The sequence below is a fragment of the Mus musculus genome, chromosome 6, assembly GCF_000001635.26.
Source record: "Mus musculus strain C57BL/6J chromosome 6, GRCm38.p6 C57BL/6J".
NCBI lineage: Eukaryota > Metazoa > Chordata > Mammalia > Rodentia > Muridae > Mus > Mus musculus.
The window spans coordinates 113,547,255-113,562,097 of record NC_000072.6 but is presented as its reverse complement, the minus strand read 5'-3'; the positions used below and the strand labels follow the sequence as shown (position 1 = coordinate 113,562,097).

The window sequence follows — 14,843 nt, the reverse complement described above, 5'->3', positions numbered from 1 at the left end:
CCAGGACAAGATGGGCATGGTGTCTCATGCCTATAATCCTGGCACTTGGGAGGCAGAGACAGGAGGATCCCAGAAAATTCATGGCCAGCCTGGTCTACATAGTCAGTTCCAGGCCTGGGGCTACATAGCAAGATAGTTGAAGGTGTTTTTGAAACAAGATACACAAAATACTCCAGTCACAGACGTAGCTCAGTGGTAGTGCACCCAAGGCCCCTGTTCCATCCGAGCATTGTGAAAGAAAAGAAAACTCACACCACTGCCTGGGAAAACAACAGTGAGAAGCTGTAAGCCCGAGCAATGGCACACATCTAACCACGCTACAGAAACCTACCTGTGTGCGCTGCTCACTGCTCACATTGGCGCTCCTCTGGGATGAGTTAGATGGTACACTTCTATGAACAAGAAATTTTAGTTTAATCTTGTAATATTTTATAATAAGTCTAACAGTCTTCTTTCAGATAGAACTAGAGGTAGAGTTTGATGACGGCATGGAAGAGTATTTACGTTGTTCAGCATAGTGAGCATGATTAGTCCCTCTTTTTCTGAGACAGTCACACTAGGTTACCAGCCTTATGTCAAATTCTTGTGTGCAAGTGATCATTCTGCCTTTGTCCCTGGAATTCTGAGGCTTTTGCAAATCAGTCAGACCACTGATACATATTTTGAAGGGCATACTAAATGAGTAATGATAGGAGAGTCTCTTTTGTTTTTCTGAGACAATAGTCTGACCATGCTACCCAAGGCAGCTTTGAACTCCTGGCATTAGGTGAGTCTCTTTCCATGTGCCCAGCTAAAGAAAACATCAATAAGTAGAGTGTTCTGGGCATTGTCCTAGCCACTGAATGCCCTTAATAAATCTACAGCGTAAGTACAATTAGCATTTTACAGTTGCAAAAGTACAAAGGCAGAGGCAGAGTATTAGGTAAGGGTATTAGGTAAGAACGGAGCTAGGACTGGACTCCAGACAGACAGTATGGATCGCAAATATATTCTTAACCAGAACACAAAAGGCTCTTCAGATTTCCCCTGATTCCTTTCTTCTAGCTATTATGCTGACTCTAAGAATGTTTCCTGAGCTCTTAGAATTCCTGCAAGTGATTTCCAAGAAGCAGAAACTGCACTGTCAGTTTACAATGGCTTCTCATGGAACCACTGCTCTGATACTTTTTCAGATGCTATGACTGAGGCAGGCATCCAGGAGTAAGTGAGGATCCACACAGAAAATGTATTGCTACTAAACACGAAGCACCAGACAGAATAAGTGCAGCTACAGAGAGCTTAGGTCAGAAGCAAATTCTAGAAAAATTAATTTCCGGAGGACCAAGATTATCCTCTGTGAAAAATTTCCAGCACTGTCCCTCCAGGCAACATTATGATTAAAAATTATAATGTAATTCTATAAAAATTGTACATGGTATATACAGTCAAGAATGGAAAAGATTGAGTTGGAGAAAGGACTAAAAGTATGCTCTTGCAGAGGACCTGAGTTCAATTCCCGAGACCCACATCAGGCAGCTGACATCTGCCTGCAACTCCAGCTCCTCTGACCTCTGTAACCGGCACCTCTGACTTCCACAGGTACTGGCACTCATGTGCATATACCAGCTTACAAAAACATAATTAAAAATGACAAAGACAAATCCTAAAAAGGATTAGAAGAGAACATGGGAAAGAAGCAAGATATGCTTACTTCTTCTCCTGCAGTTTTAATGTCGTTATTAAAATATAAAGTGTGTAAGGTGAATGGGGATCTCCCAAGTTGCAAAGTAGACTTGTACCCCCAAATGAATTGAGGAAATACAAGAGAAAATCAAGTGCAAAAAAATAAATAAATAAATAAAGTGTGTAAGGCAGCACCCTGCCTAGCTGACTGAGACACAGGGGCAGACTCTGCGTGAGTACCTGTCTTCCGCCATGATGCCGGCCATGGTGACTGCACCAATGATCCCAATGAGCTTGTACTTGAACACAGTGCTAGAGAGCTGCTTCCGGATCACCAGGTGCATGTCGTCCTGCAATGCGATAATGAGGTGAGAACAGAGAGACTGTTCTGGAGTGACTCGAAAGGACAAATCACTGCTGGAGCCAAATCCCATTCTCTAAGTCTCACGCAGAAGATGGTTGTTCTGAAATCCACAGACCAATTATACAAAGCTCCTAGAACAAGGCACACGTTCCACAACAGCTCTCAGTGTTGTCATGGCAACTGCTCTAGGACTTGAGAATCACTGTGGAATGGTGGTGTAGCTAGAATAATGAGATACAATAAACTATTCTTAAATATATTGACTTTGGGGGTGTATGCTATGTGCAGGGCAGAGGGCAATTTTTAGGAGTAGATGATATCATTTCAAAATGAGGAAGTGCCGATTAATCTCAGGTTTTCACACTGGACTGCAAGTTACCATGCAATTTTGACAGACCCACTATGCCACACTATGAAATTTTGGCAGACCACAATAAACCATTTAGAATTAAATTTAAGTTGGTCAGTGGTAGTGTATACCTTTAATCTCAGCACTTGGGAGGCAGAGGCAAGCGGATCTCTGTAAGTTTGAGGCCAACCTGGTCTACAGAGCAAATTCAAGGACAGCCAAGGCTACACAGAGAAATCCCGTCTTCAAACACCAAAAACCAACCCCTCCCCCCTAGAAAAAGAAAGAAGAAAGAAAGAAAAAGAAAGATTTATATGGTAAAATCTATAAAACACTGCAAGCTGGATATGGAGCATAACTCTATAAACAGAACTTGAGTTTGCAGCCAGCCTCAGTTATATACTGAAAATACTGCTGAGAAGAACTAAGTAATGCAGATGTCCTATGTTCTTGGGTTGGAAACTTAATATTGAAAGATGATAGCATTGCTCAAGGACTGAATGCAATCCTTACCAAAACTGCAGCACCCGGAAATGCCCTGCTTTCCAAGTAAGAATGAGGTGCCGAGCAGCTGTTCTGAACAATGTTGGTGGCTCCTCAACTGTTAAACCCCAGAACGTCTAATACTTCAGCAATGCCATCTCTAGCTATAACTCTAGAGCTGGGAGCGAGGCTCAGACAGGACCTGCACATGAACACTCAAACAGCATCGTCCAACAGCTGAGGGTAAATAAAAACAACCCACCGCCATCCTTGGACAGTGAGAGAGAGATGGACATGAAGTGGTCATTCAGCTACGATGAGAAACAATGTCTGACACACCCGTGACACTGACAATACTGACTGAGAAAAGATGACAAGCAATCACAACATGAGCCTACATGTCTTTACCTAGGAGGCCCCAGGGAGTGGGTGGCGTGGAATTACTGCCATATTGGGTACTTTTCTGTTCAGAATGAACACCATTCTGAAAAAGAATGGTGATTATACTTGCAATTTGTGGATGTTCTCCATGCCACTGATATACTTAAAAATAATTAAAATAGTAAGTTCTGTATATATTTTGCCACAATTCAAAAACAAAATAACGAAGTAACTTTGTATTATTGATACGAAAAAATTTGCAAATACTCTGCTAAATGAGAAAACAGGGTACAGCCCCAGAAAGAAAAGCCCAATGGATGTAACAACAAATCTGTAAATGCTCCAGACTGGGGCACCGATGGCCTCAGAGGAGGCCAGCCAGATGCCTAGAGAGCAGGGACTGTTCACTGCACACCTCTCCACACACCGAATTCTATTCATGTGTGTGCACCACCTGGCTACGACAACATTTAAATTAAACAAGGCCCTGGATTCCCAAAGCCACAGCCCAGTATGAATTAGGGCCACAAGGTGTCCCGACAGCTACAGGAGGTGATAGTTACGACCCCAATTCAGTAAGCTTTGCTCATATTTTATGTCCTTTGTTAGCTTTCTTCAGTGATTAGTGACTCCAGGAGAAAGCAAGACGAGGAGGAGTTCAGCTTAGACATCCGCTATCGCCATAGTACGCCATGCAGAATCTGAAAACCATGGCTTATTTAGTCTCGTGGTTGGCCTACCACAGGCTCAGACTCATCTTTAGTCCAACAGACTAAGATTTCCTTGCTGTTTTTATTTTGAGACAGGGTCTCACTGGCAGGCTGGGAATTGCTGTCCGACTGAACTGGTTCAAACTCACAGAAACCCACCTGCTTCCGGGTACTGGGATTAAAGACATGAACATCCATGACTCTGCTGTTAATTTTATTATTTAGACAGGGTCTTGTTCAAAACCAGGTTTGACACCACAGGGTAAATCAAGGCAGGGAGGAGCAAAGGAGTATGGCGTTGGCAATTGGGGTCATGCTGATAGCATCCAACTGTGTCAAGGCTGACAGTGATGGGTAATTTACATGGTCAGCACTACTGATGGAATAAAACTATTTATCTGAGGCTGGCAAGAGTGGCCAGTGAAAAAGAAAAGGATAGGGAGAAGGTCATGCATGCACACACACACACACACACACACACACACACACACACACTGGCCAGACCCAACCACATGTTTCATCGAGTTCACAAGTGCACACGCATACCTACACATATACCTGCATATGTATGTATGCATACACACACACATACAGACAGACAGCAGAGCCCCAACAGCCACACTTTATTTTTTTCTCTCAGCCTTTTTATACCTTCTTAGACAAAAGCTCTTTATAAAATTACCTCACAGATAAAATGTTACACAAAAGGGAGTTACAGAAGGATGTCAATAATAAGTTCAAAGCAGATTCCATAAGCTCACTGTAAGTTCAAAGCAACAGTTTCACATGGTCTTGCTTTAGCACAGTGCACACCTGCGGCTTCACCCTTGACCCTGACCTAGAATGAATGTTTTTTCTTTTCTTTTTTTTTTTTTTTAAAGATTTATTTATTTATTATATGTAAGTATACTGTAGCTGTCTTCAGACACTCCAGAAGAGGGCGTCAGATCTTGTTACAGATGGTTGTGAGCCACCATGTGGTTGCTGGGATTTGAACTCTGGACCTTCAGAAGAGCAGTCGGGTGCTCTTACCCACTGAGCCATCTCACCAGCCCGAATGTTTTTTCTTGATCACAAATCTGTCCCAAGTTTATTTTCTTTTTAGTGCAATTTATGCAAGCTCCTTGTATTGCTTATTATGTTGTCTTTACTTATTATTCTGAGGAAGGGGCACATTCTATTCTTGATTCTAAGTTTCTTACATCTTTCTGGCTAAACAACTAACTCCTAGCTAAACACCATCTCCTCCTTAAACTTTCTTCCTAAAATTATTTGCGTCAAATCAAGAATGCTATAAAGTCATTAATTCATCTAAACAGCACTAATTCATGAAAGTTCATCTTCATATTGAGCTGCAGGGATTTGCCCTATAGGGTAGGCTGATGGCCAGGAATCATTAGGCTAAGTTACAGTGGCAGGAAAGGCATATCAGAAGACAAGGTTTCTGGGGCCATGCCTCTCTAGAGTACACCTATTGCAGGCATGCGAACAGTGGGCCATCTCCAGGAAACACACCTGCTTGCCATAGCCTTTCTTGGATAGTTTCTGTAAACTACCTGGAACTATGTATGTGGCTACGTAGCCCAGGCTGGCCTGGCACTCAGCATCATGTTACCGATATTTTGAGTTTGAGACAGGGTTTCTTTATTTTGTAGCTGTAGCTGTCCTGGAACTCCCTACATTGACCAGGTAGTTTCTACGACTCCACAGGCTTAGTCTGGCAAATTTCAAATGAAGAGGTTTAAAATATTCCTTCTCAATACATGTCCTCTTACCTGGATATGGTTGCTGGTTCCGGGCTGTTGGCTAAATGCAAGAGTGCTGAGAATACAGAAGATTTTTCGTATTTGCTGAGGGGACATATTTTCCAAATAATCTAAGATGCCCTATGAAGGGGAAAAAGGTCCAAAAATGAGGTAATTAGCTAATATTTTTCTCTATTTAAATTAAAATACTTCTGTTTAAATTTAAATTTTTCTCTATTTAAATTTTAAAACATTTTTCATGTTTTTAAAATTAGATATATTCATTTTATGTGTGAATGTTTTGCCTGCATGTATGATACGTGCTGCATGCATGGTTGGTGTCCAAGGGGTTTAGAGAAGGGCAGTGGGTTCCCTGGAACTAGAGTTATGGGTAGTTGTGAACCAATATGTGGGTGCTGGGGGTCAAACCGGATCCTTGGCAAATGTAACAAATGCTTTTAACTGCTGAGCCATCTCTCCAGCCCTACTCTCTCCTGCCCCCATTTTAAAGAGAACAATTACCCAGCTACTTCAATTACCAGGTCAACATCACCGAGTCACTTGCACTGCACATACATAGCAGCTAAGTCTTGCAAACAACCTAGATGCTCGTCAACAGTGAGAAATGTGGTTCACGTGTAATGAAAATGTCTCAGCCATACGGAAGAACAAAGCTATGCTGTTTGCAGGAAAACGAAAACCAATATTAATGTTGTGAAAGTGGGTTAAGGCAGGTCAGACAAATACTGCAAGTTCTCTTTCGTTTTGGTTCCTAGAGTTTCCACAGCTATGTAAGCCATGTATGTAAGACGACTTGCAGCTATGTAAGCCATGTATGTAAGACGACTTGCTCATGCTTCTTGCTCTCTTAACGCCCAAGGCCACGGCCAGCCCCTGCCCACAGCGCGTTAACGCTGCCTGGCACGCGCATAGAGAAGTGATCCTGAGTCAGTACAGATGTGCTGCAGCTTTCCATCACAGGCTTCTCTTTACGTTACCCATCTTCCCACACGTCCCTCTCACATTTATAGTGCTCAACAGCTAAAGATACAAAATATGTTTTTGCTAACTTACAGCAGTAACACTGAGATACATGCAACAGAAAAATGAGTCGGTATTTGTCAGGACAGACAGTACCTTAACAAAAGCAGCATTGAGCCTCATAGCAGAGGCGTTTAGCACAATCAGCTCCAGGAGGACATCCAGTGCAGTGTCGACTTCAGCCTCAGTCCCACTGCAGACATGGGTGACTAGGGCACCAACCACTTCCTATACAGGGAGGCGACAGGACAGTATGAAACAAAACTGACACGCCCATTCTCCGGTGTTCACGCCCAAGGCCTTCTTACCCTCCACCTTACTGTCTATTAGCTGCCACACACTCTGGCTTTAGGAAGCCTGTAACCACACAGCACAACCACACCATCACACAGTTATCCTGGCTCCATGGACCTCACTATCCCATGCTGGCCTCAAACTTGTGACTCTCCTGTCTCTCAAGTATTGGGATGACAGGGATGACCACTCCGTCTTGACCATCAGTAATAGGTCAGTGGACAGTATCAAAACTTCCCGATTTTGTTCCTTGGTGTGGTCATCTGAATATTTATCCATGAGTTAAATTTTACACAAGTTGTGACTGGACTTAGTGTGCACTGAGATTTCTTGGTTAGACCATACTTGAGGAGCTTAAGACTTTACAGGTTTTGTGAACTGAGAACAGGTAAGACTAGATGATTCTAAAAATATATGGCCTCCTCAGGAACATCACTCAGGTACAAAACCTTGCATTCATATGCATGCAATAAAAAATAAAATCTAAGTCCAGTTGTTTGAACTGCTACATTTGAGCAAGATCTTAATGATTTTAAAGCAACTATCAGCTCTCACAGTTGGATCCTCTAAGGAATCTTATCACTTCAGGACAGACTAGAAATGAGTATTTTCTTTTTTTTTTTTTTTTTAAAGATTTATTTATTAGCCGGGCGTGGTGGCGCACGCCTTTAATCCCAGCACTCGGGAGGCAGAGGCAGGCAGATTTCTGAGTTCGAGGCCAGCCTGGTCTACAAAGTGAGTTTCAGGACAGCCAAGGCTATACAGAGAAACCCTGTCTCGAAGAAAAAACAAAAAACAACAACAACAAAAAGATTTATTTATTATATGTAAGTACACTGTAGCTGTCTTCAGACACTCCAGAAGAGGACATCAGATCTAATCAGGATGGTTGTGAGCCACCATGTGTTTGCTGGGATTTGAACTCAGGAAGAACAGTCAATATTCTTAACCACTGAGCCATCTCTCCAGCCCAGAAATGAGTGTTTTCTTTGTTTATGAAGCAAGATCCTGCACTGAAGGCCAGTCAGGCTTCAAACTTTTGTTTATTGCCCTGCCTGTTTCCCGAGGACTGATTAAAGATGTGCATCTCTATGACTGGCTTAGTACTGAGTTTTCCAAGCTATTAGCCAAAGTTATTTCCCCTTCAATGTCATCTAACCACCCAGAATATACCTCAGAATACATCCAATTTATTTGAAATTAAACCTTTCCATATCCTGTTTCTTCCTTATCCAAATAAATGTCTCAACATACCTGCTGGCAGTAAGTATCAAAAAACTTAAAAGCATATTTGTACAGAAGACTGCCAAACAAAATGATCCTCTGGTCTTGAGAGTGAAACAAAGTCTGAGCCAGCAAAAGAATAGATGGGCAAATATCCTTAAGAACCTGGAAGAGGAAAAGAGAAAAGACTAGGAAACGGTGTTGTAGACCAAATGTGCTAATATCCATATCCACAACTGCCACCAAAGAGAACAAGTTGTCGGACCTCACATCATCGCGTGGACACACAGCATCCTGCTCTCAGACGCTGCTCTCTAGCTTTTACACTAAGCAGAGCCCACAGCCTGGTCCATGGTTGACAGACACTTGACCACTGAGTTACGGCTCCAACCCCTGCTCTCACTTAATTGAAACAACAAGACAGTTTCTTTGTTTTTGTTTCTTTCTGGTGGCCTCTAGATGGCCTCAAACTTTGTAATCACAAGATGGCCTTGGGCTCTGACCCTTGTGCTTCCATGTCCCAATCTAGTGAGGGCCTAATGTACTGCTGTTTTATAAAAGGAGTCTTAATTATACCCAAAATAATCCTTCACCATTATGATTTTTCTCAAAGAATCATAAACAGATTAAAAACTAGCCTCGGAGTTCAAAAAAACGTAAATGATAAGCTTAACACACAGTTCCTACATGTTCAATTAGGAACTACAAACTAGACTGAATAGATTCTAGTTTCTTCACTCAGTCACATACCTCCCTGGGTAGGCTGCTCTGTTCCAGTTATGATTTCAGTTCAGTCTATAACGTTCAATGCTACCCAAACTGAGTTTGTGTGCGTGTGTGTGCTCGCGTGCTGGTGACCATACATATGACCATGCATGTGGAGGGCAGAGGTCACCCTCAGGAGTTGTTTTCAGAAGCCATATTCACTTCTTTTTTCTTTTTTGAGACAGGGCCCCTCACTGGGACCTGGGGCTCAACAAATGCTGGCTGACCAGAGCCCCAGGGACCTGCATATTTCCACCTGCCCAGTACTGTGATTGCGAATGTGTGTCACCATGCTCAGCATTTATATGGGTGCTGGGAATAGAATTCAGGTCTTTGTGAGTGTATAGCAAGCACTTTAACAACTGAGCTAGGTCCCCAGACTTCCAAACTAAGTTCGTTAAATAATTGTTATAAAAGAAGTGACCAGGTTCCACAAATAATGTAATATAGACAAGATGTTGAGGGATCCAAAATAAATTACATTAGTAATTCCATCTTCATTACTTATATTGTCATTTTCAAAACAAAACCAAAAAACCCAGCAAATGGACCTCTATGAGTTCAACACTAGCCTAGTCTACATACCAAGTTTCAGGCCAGCCAAGATAACATAGTGAGACTCTCGGAAAAAAAAAAAAAAAATCAAAACACATTTTAAAAAGTTATGTTGCTAGAGAGATAACTCAGCAGTTAAGCATGCTTGCCGTTCCTCTAAAAACTCAAGTTGGGTTCCCAGCACCCATGTCAGGTGACTCACAACCACCTGTAACTCCAGGTCCAAAGAATCTAGTCCTCTTCCAGCCTTCAAGAGCATGTACACACATGTGGCATATACACACAGGGACATGGCACAAACACAAAATAAATGCAAAATAAATCTTTTTGAAAAAAAATCCAAAAGGCAAAAGAACTTGTGTTAGAGATTTCAAGATAAACTAACTCTGTTAACATCTTCCTGAGAGGATGAAAGGCCATCTTAGGCTGGCTCATTAATATCATCATCCGAACCCAACCAAGCCATTAACCTACTGCTCTGAGACGTGCTGGGCTCCCTGTCAAAGATCAATAGTAGACAAAGGTATTGTGAGATTTCCAATGGTGAAGAAAATATCAATCTATTATCTTCTCGGCATGTCTCCACCTGCACCCACTACTTCCCGTACCTCTCACACTTACCAGGTAATGTGTAGAGAACGCACTGTCAAGCAGCTGTTCTTGAATGCAGTCTGACTGAATCTTGTTTCTCAGCAGCTTCTCCACGCCCTTCTTGGTCTGCGTGCTGGTGCTGTAGATGATGAGCAGCATGACCACGTCCAAAGCCTGTCAGAGAGCAGCACACCAGAGCTCTTATTCTCTCCTAAGACACACGATGACACTCGCTGGCCCACTCCACACCCACGGAGCTCCCATGCCATTACAAAACCCAGAAACACTTATCAGAGAAATAAAGTGCAACAACTATTATCATTTGGTAGTTCCTGAAAAAAAAATCAAAATATTGAGAAAAATGATATTGAAATAGAATGTTGAACATTTTTACATTTGTAAAAAAAAAGAAATAGATGGAATCACTTGACAACTAAATTGTATACTTTCAAAATTAGGAAAGGTGCTTTAAGAAAAGTTACAAAGACTATAAATGTTCATCAATATAAGGTTAAATAATTTATGATAATTGTTTTTGAAATATAACAGAGGTACAAAAAAACAGTATAAGTCAACCCATTTTTGCCTGTTTGTTTGTTTGTTTGTTTGTTTGTTTGTTTTGACACAGGGTTTCTCTGTATAGCCCTGGCTGCACCGGAACTCACTTTGTAGACCAGGCTGGTCTTGAACTCAGAGATCCACCTGCCTCTGCCTCCTAAGTGCTGGGATTAAGGAACATGCCACCATTTCTGGCTCAGCTAACCCGCTTTTAAACAGAGTAAGTCATTTCTGATACCTGGTGATAATGGTGAAGAAAATAAGCAACCTGCACTACACTAACCACAGTAGGATTGTACTTCCTAAGGACAGAGTGAAAACCATACACACATGCGTATGCACACGTCTGCTCTTACAGGAGTGCGCCTGTCTTTATACACACACAGCTTTCACAAAAAGAAACAACATTTACAAAGGGGAGATAGAGGCGGCTCAGTGGTTACAAGGATTTGCTACAGCTCTAGGGGACCAGGGCTCTCGGTTCACAGCCCCATGTGGGATGGCTCACAACACCTATGATACCATCTTCGAGGAGACCCACTACACCACGCCTTAAATCCCAGCACTGCGGAGACAGAGGCAGGTTGATCTCTGTGCGTCTGAGGCAAGCCTAGTCTATGAACGAGTTCTAGGACAACCAGCGCTGTTACACAGAAAACTGACCTTGAAAAAAAAACCAAAAACAAACAAAAAAACTGTTCAAAGAATATATAGCTTATGTTTATACCATGTTCTTGTCTGCAAGTCTATAAAAATTAGGTATAAAGGCATCAAAGAGTATGAATTTACTTTCTGTGTAAAAACAAACAATTAGATTATCATTTGCTCCAACATTATATTCAAGTAATCATGGTAGCAAATGCCTGACACCATAGCCCTTGGGAGTAGAGGTAGGAGGATCAGGGGCTCAAGGTCAATTTCACAGCTATCCAGTGAGTCTGAAGGCAGTGGGACGAGACCCTGTCTCAAGAAACTTCCTTATTTTCACTGTTTACTCTATATCATAGAAACTTTTAAGACTGTCATCTAATAACTGCACACTCAACTAATAAAAATCCCACAAAACAAAAGATTACAACTAAAGCAAAGCCTTCAGAAGAAACAACTGGTACACAGAAGGACAGACATCCAGATTCCTCACAGAAGTCAGACATGGTGACTCCAACACATGGAAGCTGAGGCAGGAGAATCATCTTCAGTTTAAAACAACCACAGTGAGTTCTAAGCTATCCTGGAGTGCAGTGTTACAACATACACCCACACACAAACTAACACCCCCACACACGAACACACATATACAGACATAGACAGACCAACAGACAGACAGACACATATCAGAATCAGAGAGAGACAGAGAAAGTCACAGTACCACTGTTTGTCCTACAGTGGAAAGACTAACCAGCTCAGGTCAGGACTACATGGGCAAAGTAAAATCAAAAAGACAATTGCACCTGATGGGAGGAAGGCTAACCATAGACTCAGGACCTGAACTCATGACCTCGGTAGGGTACTGCTGCTCGGACTATAACTTCATGTGGATGAAACAATCTCCTAGTCCCTACTGAACATTGTAGACTAAAGTCATTTCCAGAATTAGTAGGTAAGAGCAGTCACAGGCAAGTCACCCCTCTCGGGTTGCCTTCTCCACACATCTAACATTATCAGAGCAGCTATGGAAGGACAGCTGCAGGAGCACAGGAAGAAGGCAGGAGAGCACAGTAGCCAAGGCAAAGCACAAGAGCATTACCTTATGTTCAGCCGCGGACTCAATGCGTTCAATTGCCTAGGAAAACAAGGGCCACAATGTGATAGCACATCAATGGAGCATGCGACACTTGCTTCATCCCACACATCCGGCTCACTGGCCCAGCATCATCATTCACACTTGAATGACAATCTCACCTCACACAGCAGCCACTGACTGACACTCAGGAACCACCTTGACGATCAAAGTTACCTTACTCACCTTAAACCAGGCCTCTGAAATGGTTTTCTCATATCTAATGGCTGACTTTATTACATCAAAGACAAGAACAATACAGTCTTTATCACTGTTCTCTTGATTTCCTGAAGAGCTACAAACAACAAAGCAGGAAACATTATTTTTGCTATTTACCAGAAAAAGATCCAAGTTTCTGATTAATAACCAGAGGTTCTGGAGCATGTCCCAACTTATTATGCAAAATATTGAAAAACTTGCACTATAGACTGTGTGGATTTGAATGGCTAAGAAAATGTTTACATAACAATACAGAGCCAAACCTCAACACACACACACTTGAAAATCCCTGTTGTGCTGTACGTGCACATAGCCTTGCTATCAGCACTTGTGGTTTATTATGCTCTCATAACTATCCTACCTTCAGGATAAAAGTAGACTATGATTATGCAAAAAAAGAAATGGCAATTGCAAACGGCTCCATACCTTGCTAGTCCTTTACTTTTCAATTTGCTTTGGGAAGCCTGAATTCGTGACGGCAAAATAAACTGCTGGACGTTCAAGTTCTCCCGAAGCTCGGCAATGACCTATGATAAATCACTATCGTCATGTATTCTGCTCAGCCTCAGTGGACGGGCACAGGCCACTCTCTCACTGGAACCTTAACAACTCAAAACACTGAGGAAAACACCTGACCAAACAAAAGGCATGTCAGCAGCCTGGATGAGAACAGTTCGAGTTCCTCAGAATGCCACACCCTGAACCCTAGAATCACTTGAGACACAACCACAGGGAAATAGAAAATGTCAGCCTGCAGCAGCTTCTGCTGAGTACTTAACAGACCGAGCTGTGTTCTCTCCCAACAGCTATCTGGAACAGTCAGCACTATCAATTCATCTAAGGCCAGAAAACAGCAACTTGAAGTACTTATTTAAACCATTTACCCAGGTATCTGAATGTAGGTAGGCTTGGTAGGAAATAATAGCATACCTCAAGGGAAGTGGTGTCTGTTACAGAATGAAGAAGGAACTTTACAATCACAGGGAAATCCTCTAGACGGACAGATGACAGCTTGCCCATCACCAACTGGCGGATCTAAATATAAAAAGCACAAAGTTCTTCACTACTCAAACCCAATATAGACCTACCAGCAAAATTGGAAGCTTCATTTTGCTCATTTGATTTTCCTAATGGTAGTTTAGGAAAAAAATTCTTTTTTTCCCCAAATTACAGGCGTTTACAATTATAAATGTCAAAGACTTTTCTAACATAGACAAGTGATGAATGTCAAGCATCTTTAGTCTTACATTTCATTCAGGGCCTGAGTTCACAATGGAAAACAGGAGCGCTCCCTCCTGCTTCCCTCACCACTGACCCCAGGGATGACCAACATTGGATTGTGAATGTTTATGGACCTCTTTGGATGTTACTCAGTCAGAAAGAACGATGAAAAGCCAGCTCTTTTCCAGAATAAAAGTATGTTATTTAGAAGAGAACCAAAGCCAAGTGAAGTTACTGCCAAATAAAAACCAGCTAAATTCCAGAACGCTTGTATGTTAAAAGTTACAAAAGAAGTAAAAATATATTGCTGTTTTCCTTGAGGGTTTAGCATCCCAGGCTCCCTATGTGGCTTAGGATAGCCTTGAACTTCTGTTCCTCCAGCCGCTACCACTTGTTTATGTGTATGCCATGATACAAAGCTTAGGTGATGCTGGGGGTCAAAGCCTTGTACACCCTAGGCAAGTACTTTATCAAAAACTATATTCCCAGTCATCACATGAGACCTGAGCTTGATCCCTAAGCTCACATAAAATAGCCAGCCATGGCTCTAAGTACTTGTAATCCCAGCATGGGTGCTTTGGAGACAACCACATCTCTGAAGGTCACTAGTAAGCTCCAAGCAGTGAGACATCCTGTCTCAAAAAAAAAAATGTTTTTTATAAGTGGACAGACCTGAAGAACACCTGAGGTTGTCATCTGGGTTCCACGTGCACACATACACACATGCATGCAGATACACACAAACACAGAAGCTTACCACTTACGAGATGAGTGTGATTCAGTGGTGAAATGTCTGCCTAGTGTTTGTGGGACCCTGGATTTGATCACCAGCAGAGTGAAAAATAAAATGAAACCCAAATAAATTGCATTGCTTAAGCCAGGCCTGGGGATGCACATGTGT

General features: G+C 42.1%; 1 protein-coding gene across 5 annotated transcripts in view; it reads right to left on the bottom strand.

Annotated features, from left to right (window-relative positions):
* The window catches only part of Fancd2 (Fanconi anemia, complementation group D2), a 65,381-nt gene that overhangs the window by 34,923 nt on the left and 15,615 nt on the right, over positions 1-14,843 (bottom strand). For all 5 annotated transcript variants that reach the window (XR_003956175.1, XM_017321490.2, NM_001347350.1 and 2 more), the window contains 10 exons: positions 13,652-13,756; positions 13,148-13,248; positions 12,689-12,797; positions 12,470-12,505; positions 10,195-10,338; positions 8,284-8,418; positions 6,832-6,963; positions 5,725-5,835; positions 1,903-2,012; positions 332-392 (listed from right to left, as the gene is read on the bottom strand). Coding sequence is in view for 4 of the 5 variants with exons in the window: in XM_017321490.2 (XP_017176979.1) it covers positions 332-392; positions 1,903-2,012; positions 5,725-5,835; positions 6,832-6,963; positions 8,284-8,418; positions 10,195-10,338; positions 12,470-12,505; positions 12,689-12,797; positions 13,148-13,248; positions 13,652-13,756 (1,044 nt within the window). In the remaining variant the exon portion in view is untranslated. The remainder of the gene's footprint in view (positions 1-331; positions 393-1,902; positions 2,013-5,724; positions 5,836-6,831; positions 6,964-8,283; positions 8,419-10,194; positions 10,339-12,469; positions 12,506-12,688; positions 12,798-13,147; positions 13,249-13,651; positions 13,757-14,843) is intronic.